General features: G+C 28.4%; 2 protein-coding genes across 2 annotated transcripts; both read right to left on the bottom strand.

The window, feature by feature from the left end:
* Positions 1-6,615: 6,615 nt before the first annotated feature.
* LOC147808077 (uncharacterized) lies at positions 6,616-12,329 on the bottom strand. Its single transcript, XM_087166858.1, has 2 exons — positions 12,293-12,329; positions 6,616-6,938 (listed from the first exon to the last, which is right to left on the bottom strand). The coding sequence occupies exons 1-2, from the start codon at positions 12,327-12,329 to the stop codon at positions 6,631-6,633; spliced, it is 345 nt and encodes a 114-aa protein (XP_087022984.1). The 3' UTR covers positions 6,616-6,630.
* An 893-nt stretch (positions 12,330-13,222) lies between these two features.
* On the bottom strand, positions 13,223-18,733 carry LOC107451363 (uncharacterized). Its single transcript, XM_016067428.4, has 3 exons — positions 18,617-18,733; positions 16,741-16,926; positions 13,223-14,586 (listed from the first exon to the last, which is right to left on the bottom strand). Exons 2-3 carry the CDS (start codon positions 16,895-16,897, stop codon positions 13,823-13,825), a joined length of 921 nt encoding a protein of 306 aa, XP_015922914.2. The 5' UTR covers positions 16,898-16,926; positions 18,617-18,733; the 3' UTR covers positions 13,223-13,822.
* Positions 18,734-21,988: the final 3,255 nt, after the last annotated feature.

Raw genomic sequence — 21,988 nt, 5'->3', positions numbered from 1 at the left:
ACTTCCGTACAGTGCACAAAGTAAAAAAATAAAAAAATGTATCTCCATGGATATCTTTTATCTAATGATTACATTTACCTTTTTTCTATGGATTCGGATATTATCCCCGTCTACGCACTGTATTTTGGGAAGCATGAATTGGAATCCGTCGACAAAAAATGTATGTTTATTTAGAGAAAGCACGATTTTGTGTCTTTTTCATAAACTAAAATTTCATCTGATCTAATTGATTAGTATGTAAATTGTCCCCTTATACCATTAAGAGTGAGTCCTAAGACTCGAAAATCAGATCATTAGATCAAATATTATTGAGAGTGATCCATTTTTATCCTGAACACTGTATGTACATCATTTCAACTTAACTTAACATCATTGTTTAAGCTGATAAATACTTTCAATACAGGTGTAATGCCAAGCTATGTTTTCGTAACTCTAAGAATGGAAAAATTTAAATATTTTAATAATATGAAAAAACAATTCTGACTCTTGACAAAGTTGTGAAATATTGATAAGTGTCGGGCATTGATTTGTCCATTGTACAAAGCCTTGAACTCAAATTTAAAATATTTCTTGCACCACATACACAATAAAGAGGTTTTCAGATTATATTTATGCACTTCAATTCAGATACTTATGCACTTCTTCGCCCTAATTTGACAACATTAAATAAATGCAGATATAAATACTTCAAGTATGTAATCAAGTATGTAATATTTAGTTGCATTTTTGCATAAACCATAGTTAGAATCGAAAAATTTTAAGAATATTTGCTATTTTTTTTTTAAATTTATTCATTGAATATACATTGATATCTGCCTGATCTAGTGTCTACGATACATTCAAATGTGGTTAAGAAGAGGCATTGAAATTACTTTCCATAACTATAGACATGTGAAAAGCTTAGGAAAAGAAGGTAGCACTGGGTTCTGGGAGCGATCTTAGTTTAAAGGAGTTTTATTTCTAATGGACCTATTTTAATTTTGTTTTTTATCCTTTATATTAGAGGCAATGTGAACAATTCTTAGGCTTTGTATACAATACTAATGAATTGTATACATTACTTGCTACAAATTTATTTCATACTTTTAATGAGTATGCTTATGATTTATGAAAGTACATATTGTATTTTGTTTTAATTAAAAAGGTAACATTTTTTATTAATCCTAAGTTGTATTAATATTAATCCGATTAACCGAGATAATGGCATAGCAGATGTGTATAGACGAAGGGTTAGTATTCCTTGCACTGGTATTTTTCTTTAAAAAATAAAGGGTTATTTCCCGGTATACACTTATCTGAAATTACATGCACTGATGCTTTTTCAGAACCGTTTCCTAACATTCACAACACTGTGTGTTTGCGTTTTCTTTTCTTCAAGTTTATAGCTATTTTTCGATTATTCAACTCTGGTATTTTTTTTCTAATTGAACATTAACAATAAGCAAATAAGTCAATTAAAATAAATTTTGTGTTTCATTTAAGAATTGATTATTTCAAAAAAGGTTTTTTATTTGGTCTTCAACACAATGACATTCTTTAAACACAAAGAATTATTTAAAAACTGCACTGTTTCTTTTTCTTTCATTTTCCCATTTCCTAATTTAACTGAAGAACAAGAGCAATTGTCATTACATACAAAATATTGATGTAGTATAATTAATTTCTAATACTTCTTATCGATCATAAACACTTCTGGCATTGTATGCAATGTCGAACATTTTCATTTTGTCGGTAAGATCGATATCACATAAATTTCATTTGGCAAGCCTTAAAATTTCAAAAATGAAGGCACTATGTAACTGCTTTTTGAGTTTATAAATAATCAAAATATATCAAACTATTGAGTTAATCAAACTGTAGGACAAGTACATTTAAAATACTAATACTTTTACTCACGGAAGAAAAATAAAATTCATAAGAAAATGCTTGCTTATTCACAAAGGCAGTATGTTATGTCAAACTTCATATTAATAGCTTAGCACTACTTTAATGAGATATAATTAATTACCTCATACCACTTAATGAGCAACACAATATGAAAAACTTTGATCAACAAATCGAAAATTATTATTATTATTTTCATTTTGTCTTCTAAAGATATCATATTCAAACTTAATATTTTCTTTCCATTTAAAAAGTGAATACATTTCATTTTAAGTGAATTTAAAACCTTCTTCCTGAAATCCAGGACTAAATGAATATCCCCAAAATCTGAGTGAACAATACCTTCTGTAAAGTTTTGTGAAAGTATTGTCTGAAAACAATGATAAGGGTAAAATTTTAAGAAATACCTTCACCAAAAAATGGGGCAAGGGATAATTCGTGTTGACGTAGTTGTTGCTTAGCTCCCATCTGATCTAACGGAGTCAGACCAGACCTAAGAATCCCTTAACATTAAAAAAATCATATGCAGAAATAGAAGATGAATGACTTTCCTAACATATGAGTCCCAAACAGTCTAATATGTGCTCAAGTGACGCTTGGTGCTGCTAGCGGTTGAGGCAAAAGGAGGAAAGGTTATATACCCTCAGAGAAACGAAAACTCTTTAAGTGGCTGCTGGTGAGTTACAGATTTGGTGGTACAGATGGTATAGATTCTGGTCTTGTCCCCCTCGTGGGTCCAATTATTAAGATGTTCCACTGTACTGCAGCTATTAGTCAGTATCCAAAGGTTAAATTTTTTTTCTTTGGAATACTCTCAAGACTTTTAGCTATTGCAAGAAGTTCACTTCTGAAAACAGAACAGAAGTCTGGGTCACGTTGACTTAGAGAATGTGTCTTCGAGAATTTCAATGTAAATTCCCCTCCCTGTCTGATTACCAATTTTACTACGGTCTGCATACAATTTGATGTCCTGTTTGCAGATTTTATTACTAACCTCCAAAGGCAATGTCTAAGGTATTATGTCAGAAAATCCTTTTTATTAACAAAATAATTCTTAAAGCTAATTTACTTAAATTCAAATCTATTTTTTTTTCTACTTACTCCCTATTTTAGTTTTGGAATACAAAATTATAATATTAAAAGTATGGAACTAATTTATTTTAATTTAATTTCGAATTTTGATATAGGGATTCCCCTTTCTTGTTTTCGCCATACTCAAAGTCATGATAAAGATCATGAGACGTAGTTGATAATTCACTTCAGGTTCTCCTTTTGTTTCGTAAAGCGATAAATTTTATCAACTGTTATCAAATAATGCATTCCAAAATACGATATTACTTTTTTATGTTAGATGTTGACTTGACTGATACGGAATTGTACATAATTTTTTTTTCATAATTGTTCTAATGCTAATAATTTTTTAAACTTAAAAGTCTTATTATTTTTTTAACATCTGCTCTCATTTTTAGTAATTTATTAAGGAGTAATGAAAAATGTTTCACTTCCACATTTCATTCTTCGTCAAACACTCAATTTTCGTCTTTTTAACAAAGTCGTTAAATTTTTCATAGTGATTCTTCTTTATTGATATTTTCAAAATCGAAACGCTTTAAAATGCATTGCATCTTCATAAAGTCGACAGCAAATACACTAAAATATGTAGCAACTTGAACAATAAAAATTAAATTTTAAAAGTGTAAGAATTTCAGCTCGAGTATTTATACAGAAATTATAACAGAAATTTTATGTAAAACAAGCAAGAAATCTTGGGGTATCTATACAAGATACCATGGTACAATATAAATTGAATCATATAAGATAACCAATACAGTTCTTTTCGCTTTTGTTTTGTCACTGTCATTGAATCAATTGGAAATACACTGTGAAAAATAATGCCTGGTTATAACTGCTAGAATATAATTAAAATTTACCGTGTTTCTAAGGAAACGCCAAAAAGCTTTGTTATTTTTATCGAAGTGATTTGGTAACGATTTTGGTTTTATAACACGTGTAAGTTTTTGAAACTTTTCAGGTTTAGGAAAAACTATCATTCTGAAAATCAAAATGTCCATTAAACCGTTACTATATGAAAGGAAAAATTAACAAATGAATAGTTTAAATATCGTATCTTAGTATTTTATTAACCAGAATTATAGGTTTCTTCTACTAAAAATGTTATTAATGTCAAATGGAATGCATCAAATCAAATAGAATGCATCAAATTGTTGTATCAGGTGGTTTAAAAACCTGTCGATCGAGAGTAGAAAGAACAGTCGTTACCAAAGAAGGTCCATCACGTGCTTTCATCAATTGCAACTTGTACAGTAGCGAGGAAGACAAATGGAAGTGTCCAAGTAGTTCCATCGGTGTCGTTTGCTTAACGACATCAAAAGTGGGCTTATCACAAACTCTATAAAGTCACCGATTATGTTCAGCATTTGGGAATAATACTGTGAATAGACGTACTGCAAGGCATTGCTTTCGAAAATTCAAGTCTGGAAATTTGTCTCTCGATGATGAATTTAATAGTGGATGACCACAGATCTTGGATAACAAAGCGCTGCAATCAATAATTGAAGAGGACACTATTCTAACGTGTGGTGAAAGTGAAAGGCAGTTTATTGCTTATGAATTAATAAACTGCGACTGCACTACCTGGACAAAACTTACTGGCTGAGAAAAAAGGTTCAGTACACGCTTTTGGAATTTCAAAAGAGACAACGAGTATCAAACTGTATGCCTCCTTACCGCAACTCCTCCATATATTATTTTATTTCACAACCATTGTGGAGAAGCCAACCTGTTTCGGGTTTTCGACAAATGTTCTACCAATGTTCAACTCCGTACCCTTGTAATTTTGAACCCAAAACGGAATAAAAGCCTGGAAAGCCTATCTTCTGTATTGGAAATTGTATTGGATAAAGTAAATTCTGTATTAGATAAAGGAAAGCCTGAATAAAGCATTGGTATAAATTTGTCTTCGTACAGCACTTTGTGGTGGAGCTAATTAGTATTTGCGTTACATGGAGAGACAAACTATGAAAATCTCCCATGGTTAGTCTGACGGCAAGGTGACCCTATCCCATGATCCATATGCAGCTTAAGATATTTTACGTTAGCAATGTGGTCGCTGCGGAATTCGAAATGACCAGCCATCACTGGGATTCGAAACTGGTTCATCTCATTGGAAAGTGAGAGCTCTATCCCCTGAGCCACCCTGCTCCACGTCCATATTTTTTATAACCGTCGTTGAACAATCGACCCAATTTTGAGTTTACGACTACTAATATTTAACTCCGTAGCCTTTCAATTTTGAACCAATCCAGAAGATAAGGAAACTCCTGGATCAGTACTCCCAGAGGTATGATTTGTTATGGGATCATGGAGGACTTTGAAACTCGACAGATTTAACGTGCATCTGTCACCATTTACTACACGGGGAATCTTCGGCCGGAGAGTATCGAACACATGACCGATTGGACATGGGCTCAGTGCCCTACCAACCAGTATATTGTCCCTCACAGAACTAAGCCAATTATTCCCCTACGCAAGATTATGCTTTGGGTCTGGTGGAATAGTCATCAAATTATTCACTTTTAGCTACTTGCAATGAGGAAAACAGTCACTACGTGTCTGTATTCGCCGTTACTAGAATGTATGAAACGAAAGCTGCCAACACTGGTGAATTTATGAACTAAAAATAGGCTTCATTTTCAATAAATCATCATTCATTTTATTCGATAACTTGTTCCTAACTTTCTTAACACTACCAAATTTATGCAAATTTTGAAAAATTATGGTATCTCTCTTCAAAATCAGAAATAAGTTTTGTCAGCCTCTTTGCTAAATGCTTTCTCTTAACAGTGCAACAGTATTATAACGAATCAAAAACCCGAAGATGCAGTTCATTAATCAACTCTTTGAATTTTCTTCCTAACTTGTTGTAATAATAATTCATATAAGTATTTATTTTCAAATTAGAAACAAACATCATCATGTAATAGAAAACTTTATTAAGCACAATTACACCATATAAAGCTAAATCAACATTTATGTACATAATCATTAGTAAAGAAATCGAATCAAAAAGATAAAAAAATTATTGAAAAAATTGTATCACTTAATACTTTTAATATTAATATTACAGATTGAAATATTTACATTTCTGAACTCACATGAATGATCAAATTAAATTTTTATGCGTCATAATTGTTTTTTATGTTTTGGCATCGAATATTTGAATTTTTCTTTGCATTTAACACTATTTTTTTTCATATAAAGTGTAGGATTTTACTTGTGTTAATTCTAAAATTTCAATGACGGCAATGCAACATATAAATGTCAACAGTGAATTTCATTTAGGTGAATATTTTTTTTTATTCATTTCAAAATTTTTCTATTAATTTTTTAAAGAAAAATATCTTTTTTTTTTTAAATTCTTAGCAAAATACTATTTAATTTCTTCACAATTTTTGAATTTATTAAAAAATTTGCATGAAATAAAGAAACAAGTTTGTGTTTCCCAGGAGTATGAATTGCAAATTCCTGTTAGAATTACTTTCTGTTGGAGCAGTTTAAGAAAAAATTACTTTCAAATACTATTCCATCGATTATATTTATCTCTTTTATAAAAACCACCCTTAAAAGTATGCATGTATATAGAAATTTCTTTTTTCCTGGCATCTATATACCGTCCTTCTGCAGAGGCAGCATTTGTTTTATAAAACATCACATATTCGTAGTTAACTAACTTCCGCTTTCGCCTGCTGCTCTTTTCACTTCTTCTTCATTATCGGAATCGGAAGTATAGCACATAGTCACTCCTTTCTCTCTGTCAAAAGCTGTCGATGACTTAATACAAACGAGCGTGCCATTCTCAATCAAGCTTCGCAGGACAATCCACCTGTGGTCTATTTTATCTAAATCACCTTCAGCAAACAATAACCATTTTCCACCCTTTCTTTTCTCTTCATCTTCTTCGTTTACACCTTGAGCTGGATAACATATATAATCGATATGTTCGATATCTGAAGGCAGAAGAAAATTATCGGATTCTATAAAAAATAAAATGGATATTTTTTATTGTTTCTGAAACTATTAAACAGCTAGTTTAAAATAAAAACAGATATTTGTAATCTAACTCCGTTTTACAGAAATACTAACAATCCCTTTAAGACTATTTAGGATTATTCATAATATTAAATCCTTTCCCAATAATAAAATATGCGGACATGATAGATATTTCAATAAAAGTATAATTCCTAATTACAGATGTTGGATTTATATTATACTACCAATACTTAGCCAACTGACAGAATTAAGTTGCCATGATTGCTTCCTTTTTTCCCGATTTTGATTAAAATTAAGAAAGTTCAAAAATTGAACTTATGAGAAAATCAAATACATTAAAACCCAAAATTATAGAATATGTAAACTATTGTATGTATTTCATAGAATAAAACATAGATTCTAATTTATTCCTTGTATTACCATTATACAACGAAATAGGCATTAACTGAAATTTTAAAAAAATAGCAAAGTATTAAAAGAAAAAAAATGGAAGCTATTGGTTTAGAGGAAACGTGGAAAATCGCCACACTTATAGACGTCAATTATACTTTATTAATTTTGGTAATAATTACTACTGATATTATGGTAATTGGTATAGTTTTAATAGAAACCAAATTTACTAATATTTGTACAAGGTGTTATTAAGGAATAAATGGAACATATTAAAAAATATGCCAGATACTTAAAATTCGATTCCTCAGGAACAACTCGACCCTTTTTGCACAAATTTTGTATTTTGCCATGCATAATTATATTTTTCAAAATGATGTCAAAATTTTTGTATACCTTACAATTTAAAATTTTTTCGACCAATGATAAATAAAATAATAAAAATAATAAATACTTAGTAAAAGTACATTTTTGCCTGGAGTTATCTTTGGATAAACTAATTTTATAATTGTGTGCAAACAATTTTCAATTTGCTTAAAACGTTTTCGAGACACAGCATAACGAAATTAACATAAATGATCTCGATTTTAAACCGCTCTCGTGACCAAACTGTTAGGATCATATTTTCTAACTTCCGGTTATCCCCTATATTTTGGGGTTCAATTGTTATGATATCATAACCCCTATATTTTGTGGTTATATTTACTGTATTTTATTATTAAAATAGTTCAAACGTACCCTCATTCGGGGCTACTTTGTGCAAATTCGAATTTGGCATTTTTCAAGTGCTGCTATTTAGTATTATGTTTATTTCACTTTAAAAATGTGTGGAATTTGAAGATAGAAGTCTCTTCTATTACTACAAACATTTATTCTAATTTTAAAACAATCTCAGAGTGTGTTTCGTTCATCCAGTGCCAACAACTTTCCGAGGACGTCGGATGTCGAAAAGTGTGCGTGGAAACTTTAGCTGTGAAATGCAAAGACGTTGATAAAAAAATTGTCGTAAGTGCAAAATTTTTTATTTATATATTAATAAACAATTATATCATGTTAGCGTTAAAAAAATTTGAAAATTAATAACAAATAAATGGAAAATGAAAAAAAAATGCATTTTGGGGCTACTTTGTGCAAAGTTTCATTCGCTTTTTTTTTTTCGACAGAAAAATGGTCAGACGTTATAAAAAAATACCTGGAACGAGAAACTACCGTAATTACACTTTAGAAAAGCTGCAACAATGTTTGCAAGCAGTTGTTGGTGGTATGTCGATTGCAGAAGCTTCTAGGACAGTGGGTTCCCAACCTTTTGTGGACCATCGCCCCCCTCTTGAGGTTGGTTGAAACATATCGCCCCTTTCTCTTTTTGCCCAAAAAACCATTCATTGTTGCTTGTGAGCAACCAAACACTGAAAATATGCAATATTATTTGATTTTAATTTAAATTGTAATGCAAATAAGGAGTCACATTTATCCTGTCATTTTTATTAATTAAAAAAAAATTTGCATCTTTTTTTTTCAAAAAGAAATGATATTTAAAACGAAATAATCAAAACAAAAGTATATATTTTTTAATTCATATTTTAATGTAATCAAGAAAAAGTTAAAACGTTAACAACTAAAATTTGAGGGAAAAAAATGAAGATTGAGAAAGTACATTTTTACCACTTCAATGACTGCCCTGTGCTTGGTGTATTTCAAGTTAAAGTTTGAATGTCAGGTTTTATGCTCCTCAGATTTAAACGCGGGTCTCCTTTGAAGCAAATGCCCAACCTTTCTCTTTGCATTGTGAGCAGCTGGAAAACAGAACTAAATCCTGTCTCTACTAAATATGTTGACAGGAACGAGATGAGAAGCAGCTCAGTTTGTTTCCACAATTGTGGATAAGTGTCCATAAGCTTTACCCAAGCTAACTCGTAACCGTATTTTTTACCCAAGCTAACTCGTAACCGTATTTATTACTTCAAATCTAAAATCTCAGTCTACAAAGAGGAAGTGAGCTTATCCACAACTTCAAATGAGAAAGGATCGAAAATCCAATCCGGAATTTTTAATTTCATCAAATCTTTAAATCTTGATTCTAAAACTGATCAAGGTGATGAGTAAAAATTAAGATTTTATTTTCGAGAATCTCGATATCTGCCATTGAACACTTTTTAAGAGTTGGAAGTTGCATTAGCTCTTTGCGACCAATGTTTGACTTGTAGGTATCAAACTTGGCGATGAATGAAGATATGATTCCCTTAGCCTTGATAATGTTCATTTTATTTCCTTGAAGTTTTACGTTGATTTCCTTCATTTTTTCAAGACTATGAGTGAGGTACGCAGTTTCCAACTTGCGTTGCAAACTCTCACTTAAAACAGGATCAGTGGTGTCGAGAAACTCAGTAACCGAATCCAGCAATTCGAAGAAACTAGTCAGTGTCCTTTTGAAAGCCATCTCACAGCTGTATGTAGGAGCAGGAATTCGAAATCTTCATCATTTTCATGGCAAAGTACTCGGAACAAACGGTTATTAGGAGAATTAACTTTTATTTTATTGATGCCAGAAATAACCAATTTTTCGCAGCCAAAAGTTGACGATGAATGACATAATGAATGGAAAGATAACTTCCGGTACTTCTTTTTTAACCCTTTAACGGGCCCTTTATTTCTAGTAAAGGTAAATTAAAGTACTTTTGGAATTGAAATTGTTTTAAGATCAGTAATTGATATTAAAAAAAAACTCATTTAGTTTATATAAATGCCATTTTTTTGGCGGTAAATATATTTAACATGACCTATTAGGAACGTACTGACTTTTATTTTTCTTTATTTATAAAATAAATTCCTTAAATGCTACAAACTTCAAAAGGAATTATGTATTTTATAACCTTTATACGTTTATTAAAAGTGACAAATGGTTACCAATTTTATTCAAACTCACTTCAAGAAAGCTGAAGTTATTAAAAAATGGAAACCTAAATTAAAAGTGGTAAAACGTGGTGGTAAGTATACTTACCACGGCCTTCAAAAGGGTTAAGGACAACCAGACATGGTTGGAGCACCATCTGTTGCACAAGCACTTCCATTTGTGAGGGGAATTTCTTTTACCTCAAAATAATCTTTGACCAATTTAAAAATCGACGGTCCTTTTATATCTGTATTCAAGGTTCTTGTAAACAACATTTCCTCGTTAATCTCCTTACTCTCATTTATGAATCTCACATAAGCTAAAACAGCTTTGTTATCTATCACAGTTGATTCATCAATCTGCAACGCAAACTTACCTTCTGTCAGAAATTTGATGAGTTTTGAATCAACGTCGGCGGCCATCTCATCAATACTCCTGGAAACAATATTATTGCTCAGAGGAACCGAGTGACTTATTAGATTTCCGCCTGCGATACCAAAACTTATGACGAAAACGATCCTGCACTTGAATTGTTTTTTAATTTTTAACTATCATAATTCTTTGTCTACACCAGAACCATAGGTTTCATATATATTTTCAATTTCAATCTCAAATAGCTTTTATTATTAATATTATTAACAATTTTTATCTTTTGAGTACTCGTCGCCCCCTGATCGCCCCCCTGAGGATTATCGCCCCCTTGAGAAGCTCTATCGCCCCCTTTGGGGCGATCGCCCCCAGGTTGGGAACCACTGTTCTAGGAAGTACAAAATCCACACAAATACTGTCTCTAATAAAATTCACAAGAAACACGTGAAACTTCCTGGTAAACTATTATTTTTCTTCTACAAAGATTTTTCCAATGACTTAATCAAACGATTTAACACATAAAAATATATTTTATAGGACATCGGGTAATTTTGACAGAAACTGAAGAGCAAGTTCTGTCATGTTCATTCAAGGATGTTATGTTCAAATTTAACAATATTATAAATGTTAATGAATGTGTAATAATTACTATTTTTGAAATTTCATCCATTTCAATGTTTAAAATGTATATGGTTTTCTTTTGTTTAAACTCAAATGTTTTGAAATAAACATTCTTTTTAAGAAAAAAATTCTTCAAAAAAATGGTTTCTTAACGCTGAAAATTATTTTCAAACTAATATCTTTACATATCTTGATGCTTTTGTCTTTAAAAAACATGATTATTCTAAACATGATTATTAAACTGAATTCCTATCGCTGCACAAAGTAGCCCAATTTGGGGGCTACTTTGTGCATGGTATGTTTTGACTTATTATTCGTAAATATTACATACAAATAATGCCAATATTTATCAAATTCACTCGTCTGAGTCCAGTTATGAATATAATATCAATAAATTTTACTAAAGTTTGAATTAACATAGTTTTTTTACATGTCAAAGTTCCAAAACTGCGAAATCCTGCATAAAGTAGCCCCGAATGACGGTAATAGTCCATATCTCTGTGATTGATAAAAATTTAAACGTGAAAAATTTTATGATTTAGACGACTATCCTCTAGAAAATAAATATGGAGAAAAATCACTTTTTATGGCCTCATTCAAGGGATATTTAAATGGAGCGATATGGGAATTTAGGAGAAACGTAAAAAATTGTCATACAATTATTGTTGCTAATGATTCTTAAGAAGATTCGACAGGCCATATAAGAAAGATGCTAGAATTGACCTTTTTCGATATACCTTTTCTAAGATACTACGAAACGGATCGCTCTAAAACTTTTTAGTGGTATTTGAGATTATATCAGTTGTATGCTGGAATAATGTTTTGGAGTTCACAGGAACACTTTTTGAGAAATGAAATATTTCTGCTCAAAAATTGCGAAATCTTTCAAAAAATTAGAAGATTTCAGTTCATAACTTTTTTTAACAAATTCTGCCGAAGATATGTATTAACAGTTATCACTGTAAAGATATGTAAATATTCTGTGAAAAAAAGTTTAAGCAATATCTTGTTTAGATAAGGAGAAAAGGTGCACTGAAAAATGTCAGTTTTAGAATTATTGGTATATACCACATTGACCCCCTTTAAAAATTTTGGTAATAGACATTACTGGTATTATGGTGATTGGTGCAGTTTTAATACGTACCAAATACATTAATAGAGGTAAAAAGTATTATATTACTGTATTTCGTATCTATTTAAACCTTAAAACTGCATAATATTCTATTGTTTTAGCACGGATACTGGGGAATTAGGTCTCTACGGCCCCTCTAAAGGAATAAGTACCGGAAAAAATTGTTTAATAGCAGTAAATTTTGACTATCATAAGTTGGTTTCAAGCAACTAAATGATACTGACATCAAGCCAAATGATACTGAATGCAGTTAATCTTTATTTTGAAGAAATAAGCAACTAAAAATGTGGAACAACCGAAAATGAGCAACTAAAACCACCAATGAATAATTTTTAAAAATCGGAAAAAAATTTGGAGTTATTTTCGTGTTGTATTAATTCCGTCAATATATATTATTTTCAGTTTTATTCTTGATTACGCAGTGTTGTTAAAACTGATTTATTGATTAGTTTGTTCCCCCCTGCACGGAGAGTAGGTATATTCAGTCAGTCCATATTATAGGTTGTTTTTATTGTAATTCATAGCTTAAAAAATAGATTCTGTTCATAGTTTGTGCAAAAGATGTCTAAAACTTAAGAAAGGAATCAATTTAAGACTTCATTTTTACAGTTTCATGAAAAAAATTTGCAGAAAAAAAAATTTATTAAAAAACATTTTATGTGCATAATTTATTGATCAAAGTATCATGATACACTCATTACCAGCACGAAGTTACTTTTTTTTTTTTGTTCTTGAAGTTTATGAGTTTAACTCAAGAAATATACAAACACAATGTAGAAATTTAGATGTAAAATCAAACAGTCACAATAAATGTTTACCGCAAATTGCACGTCAAATAAACAGAATTTCATTTGGATAAGAAAGTTTCTTTATTTGGAAAATTATTACAGAGTATCTTTCTTGATCTACAAACATTCCCATAATTTTCATTAATTATATAAGGAATATTTGTTATAATTTTTTTTTAATATTTTGCATAGCACTTTTTAAAACTATTAGAAAGATCACCTGAAATTATGTAAAATTTCATTACAAATGAAGTTTTATTTTTCATAAGCCTGAAAACTTACTTAGAAAACTCAAAATTAGATAATACTTTAAATACCTGTTAAGAAGGTTTTTTATTCATTTTTAATAGGTATAAAGTAACAAAAACAATAAAAAATTAATGTTATGATTAAGTTGCCAAATCACTAAATATTTTTAACTGAAAACCGTATTCTGGCGAAGTAATAAAAATTCATTTTCAACAAATGTATTTCAAAAATTAACTTTTGAAATTAGAACTTTTTAAAAAATAAACTATTCAAAACTTCATGCATTCTCATATTCACTAGTATTGAACATACTTAAGCAAATATTTATAATTATTATTATGTTATAATTATAAATGTTAATTAAATATAATTATAAATGTTTAGAATTATGGTTATTATGTTGCAATTAAAGTCCACTACCAGCAAAACTCATTCATCGAAATCAATTAATTTAAAATTATTTTCATTAAATTCATAGAATTCTTTTTCACATGTCTTCATGTACAAAGGTTTATTTCCGTAAAAATATAAAAAACAATACGGATAATATCCGATTTTTTCAACCAATATATCTGCAACTTTAGCAACGTGTGCTTTATCTTCATAATTAGAAGTGTAACAGTTAATGCTAATAGTTCCATTGGGTTTCTGAAACACTTTAGGATGACGAGTAGCAAACAACTCCGCATTTTGTTCATGAAGTTCATTCACACACTTCTGAATGTGTTCTACTTCCGTTAATCCATTATCAAGTACAATATCAGGTGCACAGGAAAGTGCCCAGTTTCCGCTTTTTGATTTATCTCTATTTTCAATATACGTCGATTTGTTTTCAAAAGATCTAGATCGATTTTCTCTCATATCTTCATTCCACCACTTTCTTGACGAAGAATTATCATTTTGTTTCAATCTTTCATATTTAAAGTGGGGGTCTCTCCAACTTAACGAACTTGAAACGGAAATAGATTCTTTCTTTTCCTTTGGATTAGGGCTTCGTAAACTCCTCCAATTTGCTGCATCAGCTTCAAAATTACCCGCTTCAGTAGTTGATCTCATACTATGAGTATTTTGCCCTGAAGGAACTGTATTTGAAGGAAATATGTCTCTTAATGATGGTTCTGGTCTTTCTGTGTTTCTAGTTGATTCTTCATGACTGAGGTTATGGACTGAAGATTTCTGTTTAACAGTACTTCCTGAAGAAATGAAAAATTATTTTCAGTAAGGATTGAATCATACATCTTATCGTATTATTCTGGAAAGTCAAAAAATTTTATGGTTTAGATTTAAAATCAATACTGGTACGAATAAAATTATATGAATGAATCAGTTTTTAGAAGAAAAAGTTCATGGCTAAATTGATTGGTAGTAATTTTGTCTTATTCTTGATAATTTTGGATATCTAAATTAAATTGAGGCTGCTTACTAGAACCCATAAATAGGGTGAACATTCGATTGTGAAACCAAAAAAAAAAATTCGATGAAAATTTTTTATGTAATAAGTTAATGAAATTTATACTGTTTTTAGTGATCGATAACTAAAAGGCAACAACATAAGATGAGAACTTTTCTGTACTACTAATAATAATTGAAATGCGAGATAAGATTGGTCATCTTTCTCAAACTGATTAATAGAATGCCATGTCAGATTGGTGTGAGCTTCCATGTGAGACTGTTATTTGCCTCAGTAACCAGTAGAAATTAATCTATAAGCCTTTGTAAATTAGAATTTTATTTTAATATTTTCAAAATTTTGTAGCTACTTCCCTAGTTTTTAATCAAGATTTCTGATATGTGATTAAATTTTGATCGAGAATTTAGAGTTTCTTTAAATTTTTCACCAAGTTTTCGTATTTAAGAACATTTTTAATTATTATAAAAATGTCTAGATGAGCTGCCATTTCTGGAAAATTATTTTAAAAGAATATTTTTCCTATTTTAAAAATCAAAGAAGACTTTTTAGTTTATTTTAGAAATTTAAAGTTTTTTCGAATTTTAAAATTGTGCCTTTTTCTTATTTTCATGATACATGAAAGCTACCAATGATAGAAAAAATTCATTAAAAGAACAGAAAAAATAAAAACGTCATGTTTGCCTCATTTTTAGGTAACTATTTTATTCAAACTAAGTATCCAAATTAATTAATTAATAAAACATTAGTCCAGAAAATTGGCTGTTGAATAATTTTATACGACAATGTTAACTCGTACAAACAACTTGGTGCTGTCTAAGAACACAATTAACAGATCCCCATGTAAATATGCAAGAACAGATGCCCATATATATATGATTTTTTTTCATTCATATTCAAAATTTTATCAATAAATGATTTTGTAAATTAAAGAACTTTCAATGATGAATGACTGCTAAATTACGATCTAAATAAGTGCAGATTTAAAAAATCTTTGACTGAAAGTGAGCCGTGTTTTATTTTTAACGCAGAAAATATGACCAGCGTTTTATGCTGTATTTCATAACTATACATTTTTAAAATGCTAAATATAATATTTTTTTCTTATTTTGACTTGCATTAATACAAAAGAATAAAAAAATGATGAAAAAAGATGCTTAATTAAATTTATTTTCAGAAATAATTACATATCAGACCAAGCACTTTTTTTAAATAGAAAGATGCAATATTTTTCAAGGATATTGTGTATCTATTATATTGTTTATCTTATTATGTGTAGGAAGCCTTTTCAAAGTAAAATAAAAAATATTTAAATAAATTGTTGCAAATATAAATCCTAATTCGACTTCTATTAAACTCTTTAAACAAATATCTTTTTTTTTTATCTAAAAGCCATCAATTATTTTTTAATGCTTAATTTTCAGCTATAACATATTCAAAAAATCCCAGTGATAATTTATATAATTTTAATTTTAAAAAATCAAATTACTTAATCTTTAGTTTCAACAATAAGTTTAATCAACTTAGATTTTAGAAATAATTTTTATTAATTTTAATTTTAAAAATAATTTGAATTATTTTAAATTTAAAACAATTTGAATTAATTTTATACTTAAGAGTAATTTTTAGTTATTTTAAGTTTAGAAAATAAATTTAATTTACCTTAATTTTAGAAAATATTTTGTTTAAATATTTTGTTTTTTGTTAAACTTTGATCAAATTTTAAAAATAATTTTAATTGAATTTAATTCAAATGTGTAATATTTTTAAAATTTTAATAAGTAAATCGTTATTTTGAAATTAATTAAGTTTAGTTTTAAAAAATCGCCTCTTAAATTATGTAAATGTTTGACTTGATTTTTTTATACTAAAAGTATTTAACAGGGCAAATCAAAAACAATGAAATTTTATTAACAAAAACAATGAAATTTTTATTTACCTTCCGCAGTTGTAGAAGATTGAGAATTTTTATTCGTTTCTCTTACTTGAAGTAATTTCAAATCAGTTTCTAGCTTTGTTTCCTGACATTTGATTACTTTTGTATCTTTCTTTGTCTTTTCTATTGAATTTTCATCATCACAATCGGAAGATGACATCACGGCACAAAAAATTAACGTTCTTTGTTCTGCAAATTAGAAGCAAAATATTTTGAGAATTTCAGCATACAATCAACGATCGATATTTTTTTCATCTTTAATAATCGACGATAAACTGTGAAAATACGAGTAAAGTCTTTCTGTTCACCAAAATGTTCTAACCATGATATATATGAATGAAAGATTTTGATCATTTATTAAATTGAGTTTGCAAAGTTATCATTTTAATTTTTTTTAACTAAGTGAATTCTAAATAGATTTTGAAACAACGTTTTATATTATTTTTTTATATTATGAAAGATTTTGATCATTTATTAAATTGAGTTTGCAAAGTTATCATTTTGATTTTTTTAACTTAGTGAATTCTAAATAGATTTTGAAACAACGTTTTATATTATTTTTAAACGTTTTTGAATGAGTAATATCATAAAAGTTGTAAATTTTAAAAATAAGGATCAAGCAATAAAGTATATACAAGTATATGTAAACAAAAGCAATATTTATTGCTCAATTCTATCAGCAGTAAAATTCAAAAACTAAATAAATAAATAAAAATTACATTTGCGATAGTTATCATTACGATATTTATGTCAATATTTAAAGTACATTCACGGATTCATCTTATAGAAGTAAATTAAATGAATAAAAAAACTCCATATTTAGGTCGTAAATAGAACTACTGTTTACAATTTAGTTGCTTTGAAATTGTAGAAATGATTAAATAGTTAAGCCAATGAGACTAATTTTACTTTTAGCTTTGATATAATTTTCATTTTATTTGGCTTAGGAAATTATAAACTGTTTTATTAAAGCTAATTTGTGTATTATTTTTTAAACTTTTTCAACGAGTAATATCATAAAATTTCTGAATTTAAAAAAATAATTCTGCAAGAACAAAATATATAAATGCAAATAAAAACAATATGTACCGTTTAATTCTATCTAAAGTAAAATTTAAAGTATCTTAAGTAAAAAAAAAAGTTACATAAGTTAAAAAAAATTTCTGTAATTTAGGATATTTATCATTATGATATTTATGTCAATAAAGTACCCTCATAGATTCACCATATAGAATAAAATTAAATGAAAAGAAAAACTGTATATTTGGGTCATGAATTGATCATCCAATAGTTAAACCAGTGAAATTAGTTTTGTTTTTCTTTTTGATATTCTATATTCAAGGATTTGCGATATAGACCACCTTTAAAAAATTCCCAAAACTATTAAACACCTTTTAGAAATTGTTGAGCACCATTAAAAAATTTATTTTCAACTTAACATTCCCCATTTCCCATGCAAAAAATAATTCTAATTACTGATACAAATGATGAATCATACAAATCTTGCTAGAAAAACTCTAGTTCAAATTATCTCATTGCGAAGAAATGCTGAGGTTTTAAAATCTTAATATGGAGGTACACCAAATGTCAATCGCTGAGCTAGTTACTTATTACTTGCCGCCCAACGGACAATAAAAAATTTGAGCTTTATTGATTTTTGCCCCCTAACTGGTCATAAATTAAAGCATTACATTCTCTCCTCTATTCAATCAAGAAAATGTTTTATTTCTGAAGCATAAGATTGAAATCATATGATAAATTTAAAAACAAATTTAAAACAACATAAATATCAGAGTATCTTTTAGAGAACAAATGAATGTGATAAAGAGAAAAATTTCAAATGAAATCAATAACCACTTTTAATGAAATGAATAATTACCAGGAAATGCAAAGTACAAAATTGATAACTCAACAATGGATTCAAACTGATCAGCAATAAAACTAAACTCGGGAAAGCAACAGCGTCTCTTTAAAAAGTTGATTTTATCTTTTCCTCTTTTCTTATCACAATACTTTATCGTTAAAATATTTAATTCATTTAGATCAAAAATTCAAAATACTTCTCCTATAAAAAATAAAGCATTAAATATTTTTTTAAGTTCAATTTTTAATAATTTTAATTGTGAGTAAGAAAAAATTTAAAAAAAAGGTAAATATATAATTGTAATGATCGCAATCAGCTTGGAAATATCTCGACGCGATACACTGTTACAGAATCCGAATCAAATTACGGTAAAAAAAAAAACAGGTATTTACACTAAAATCTATTTTTACCGTAAAATGTTATGTAGAAAGAAATCTGATATAATGCAATATTAACCGTGATGTTCATTGTAAAAAGACTATAATTAACTAAATATTACTATAAAAATTACAGTATAAAACTTTCAATAAAATGAATTTTCAGGATGCTGCACTTAGTACTTTTTATTGAAATTTGATTCTTAGTTTTCACTGAATTCCCTGAATCACTCTCATTAAATATTACTGTAAACATTACTGTATGCTTTACCGTAAAAATAGATTTTACGTCAAAATAGATTTTTTGGACAATGTTTCCCCTAAGTGCTGGTACTTAATATTGTAAATTAATCCGGAAGTTTTTACAGTGTATTTCATTAAATCATAGAAATATTAATTTTTTAAAATAAAAATTTTGACAAAAAAAACTACAGAAAAACTTAAATTAATCACTGAATTTGCTCCAACGGAGTAGTCGGAAAGTTTGCGTGATACTACTGATAAGTTAAGACACCAATAATTAAATATCTTTTTGCTTTTTGTGTCATAATTTACTTATTCAACCATATTTTCCATGTTTTCTTTCTTATTTTGCCACGTTAGCAATTCCATTTACGTCTTTTATTCTTATTTCTGTTATTAAATCATAAATATGTTAATATTTTTCACCCTTTTTTTAAATAAATAATAAAAGAAATATTTATTAAGATGTACTTTTTTTATATATATATTTATAATTTTTAGCTGATCTCTTATTACTGATCCCTTATTTTGCACTTAAGCATCAATACTTAAGCAGTCAATATTATTTTTTAATGTTTCTATAGTAACTCAAAATAAAAATGCATTAGTCAAGAATGAGAATTGACCTTAACTGTTTTTTTTACCTTAAAGCATGAACGGCAGACATGATTTATAGTCCATTTTTTTCAAGCAATCGCTTATTATCAGAAGATATCAGGCAACTAAAAATTTTAATTCTTCCATGCAAAAGTATTTTTAGTCTATACTAGATATTAAAACATTTTTAAAATATTTTTGTCACTGAAAACAACAGTATTATTTTTACAATTTTATAAATTAAAAACTAAAACTACTGAAACTGTTAGCTGATTAAAGACTTCATTCACTTCAAAAATGCATAAAACACAGTCGATATGTTTTAAGCACTTCAAAAATAGGTGCCTATTTTCAAGACATGCCAAACGCGAACGAGAAGAAACAAAAGTCAAATTTAAAATCCCTCTCTTTTCATTCACGTCTGGCAAGTCTTGAAAATAGGCGGCTATATTTGAAACGCTTAAAACATGTCGACTGTTTTTTTTTTCTTTTTTTTTTTTTTTTTGCATATTTTACAATTGGACGAAGTTTTTTTATCAGGTATTAACTCACCACTTCACTTTCTTGAGATTATTTATATAATACTGAAAGTCTGTTTTTTTTAGATTTGTTTCTAACCAAAGACTTTCATTAAAATTAAGACAATTGATAAATAATTTAATCTTTTAAATTGATTTTCTTTCTTCCTCTTTGTCTCTAGCTCTCTCTTCCTCTCTTTCTTTAATTTTCTCTCTCTCCTACTCTCTATCTCTTTCATTCCGTCAAAAACATACCATAAGGATATGCGAAATAAACCAAGTAAAACCGGCAAGCATTATTTTTTAAGCTCTCAACAAGTATGAGCAGGCATAATTTTTCAATATAAACTAAACCAATTAACTTTAGTCAAATTTACATAAAAAATTTTTTCAAAGCTATAAGAAATATTGGAATTATTTCCTCCTCCGGGTATTATAAGAAATTATGAAAAATGAACATTTTTCTTTTGTAACAATTCCTCATTTCTTCTGCTCCAGTAAACACGAACGTCAAAAAACTAGAATGAAAATGCAAATAGACTAGTTAAATAATTCTTATATTTTAGTTGCTTCATTGAAATCCTTTCACAATGTAATATAAATCACGCTAAGTATAGTTATGATAATGCCATAGAAGAATGACACCTCCCCTAAGGCATTATTTTTTTCACAATAGTTATGTATTAAATTGAACATTTTTTATTGTTTTATATTTTTACTAACAAAATCATGAAACTAGGCTTAAGAAAATAGTTTGAATCAAGTTTTAAGAAATCAATAATAAGGAAAATCGGCTCTTCCGAGAGTTATTACACAGCAAAGATTAATGATGCTATGGAAAAAGAGTTCATGTTCGCACCTTTCGCTGTTTTTTCTCAGAATCAGCTTTCATAGACATAAACCCTTTTTCCTCCTTGATCTTTAATTTTGTTTTTTGAGATCTTGATCATTCACGGTTCGGTTACCTTAACGTCTTTTTCATATGCCAAATTTGTGCTCTATTATTTGTTTTTTTTTACTTAATTAATTTCATTTGTACAGATTTTGACTACCATGATACTAAAATAATATCGATAAAAATATTAAAGACCATCCAAATTCAATTTTTGGAGCGAAACGAGGAACTTATTGACTTGTGTCGAAAAATAAAAACTTATGTATATTTAAAGTATCAAAATTCAAAAGATCCATTTCTCTTTTAAAATGAAATTTTGCCGATATTAGCTCTATAGTTGTAAGAAGGTATAATATATTTTGGTCAAATTAATTATACTCTTTTACATCTAGTTTTCTAGTTTTTCTTAATGTTTTAAAGCGATTTTTATATCCTCATAGGCTCATAATATGATGTAAACTTCATTCACATTCTCAGCAAAATATGTTATTGTTTTATTTATTATTAGCCTCTTTTACCTTTATTTTGCTTAAAAATATGATTAAACAATTATGTATGTGATGTAGATATTGATTCTTTCCGCAATATTTTCTTCACCCACAACAACTAATGCAACCAATGATAAAAGAAAAGATTGCAACCAATGATAAAAGAAAAGAAAATTATCCAACATAAGGAGTTTTCTTTTGATAAAACTTTTCGTCGAGTATTAACTAATTTATCATATAAGAATAAATTTATGTAAAAATATTTTTCC

This window comes from Parasteatoda tepidariorum, chromosome 6 (genome assembly GCF_982258835.1).
Source record: "Parasteatoda tepidariorum strain Cologne lab strain chromosome 6, Ptep-v5.0, whole genome shotgun sequence".
NCBI classification, from domain to species: Eukaryota; Metazoa; Arthropoda; class Arachnida; order Araneae; family Theridiidae; genus Parasteatoda; species Parasteatoda tepidariorum.
This window is presented reverse-complemented; position numbering and strand designations above follow the sequence as displayed.

What these genes read in the sequence shown, in the direction of transcription:
- LOC107451363 (XM_016067428.4), bottom strand. Translation starts at nt 16,897, where the DNA reads ATGTCATCTTCCGATTGTGATGATGAAAATTCAATAGAAAAGACAAAG. An exon ending in ATCTTCTACAACTGCGGAAG is followed by an intron (nt 14,587 to 16,740) that starts GTAAATAAAAAT and finishes TCATTTCTTCAG; the next exon opens with GAAGTACTGTTAAACAGAAA.
- LOC147808077 (XM_087166858.1), bottom strand. Translation starts at nt 12,329, where the DNA reads ATGTCTATTACCAAAATTTTTAAAGGGGGTCAATGTG. An exon ending in TTTTAAAGGGGGTCAATGTG is followed by an intron (nt 6,939 to 12,292) that starts GTATATACCAAT and finishes TATTTTTTATAG; the next exon opens with AATCCGATAATTTTCTTCTG.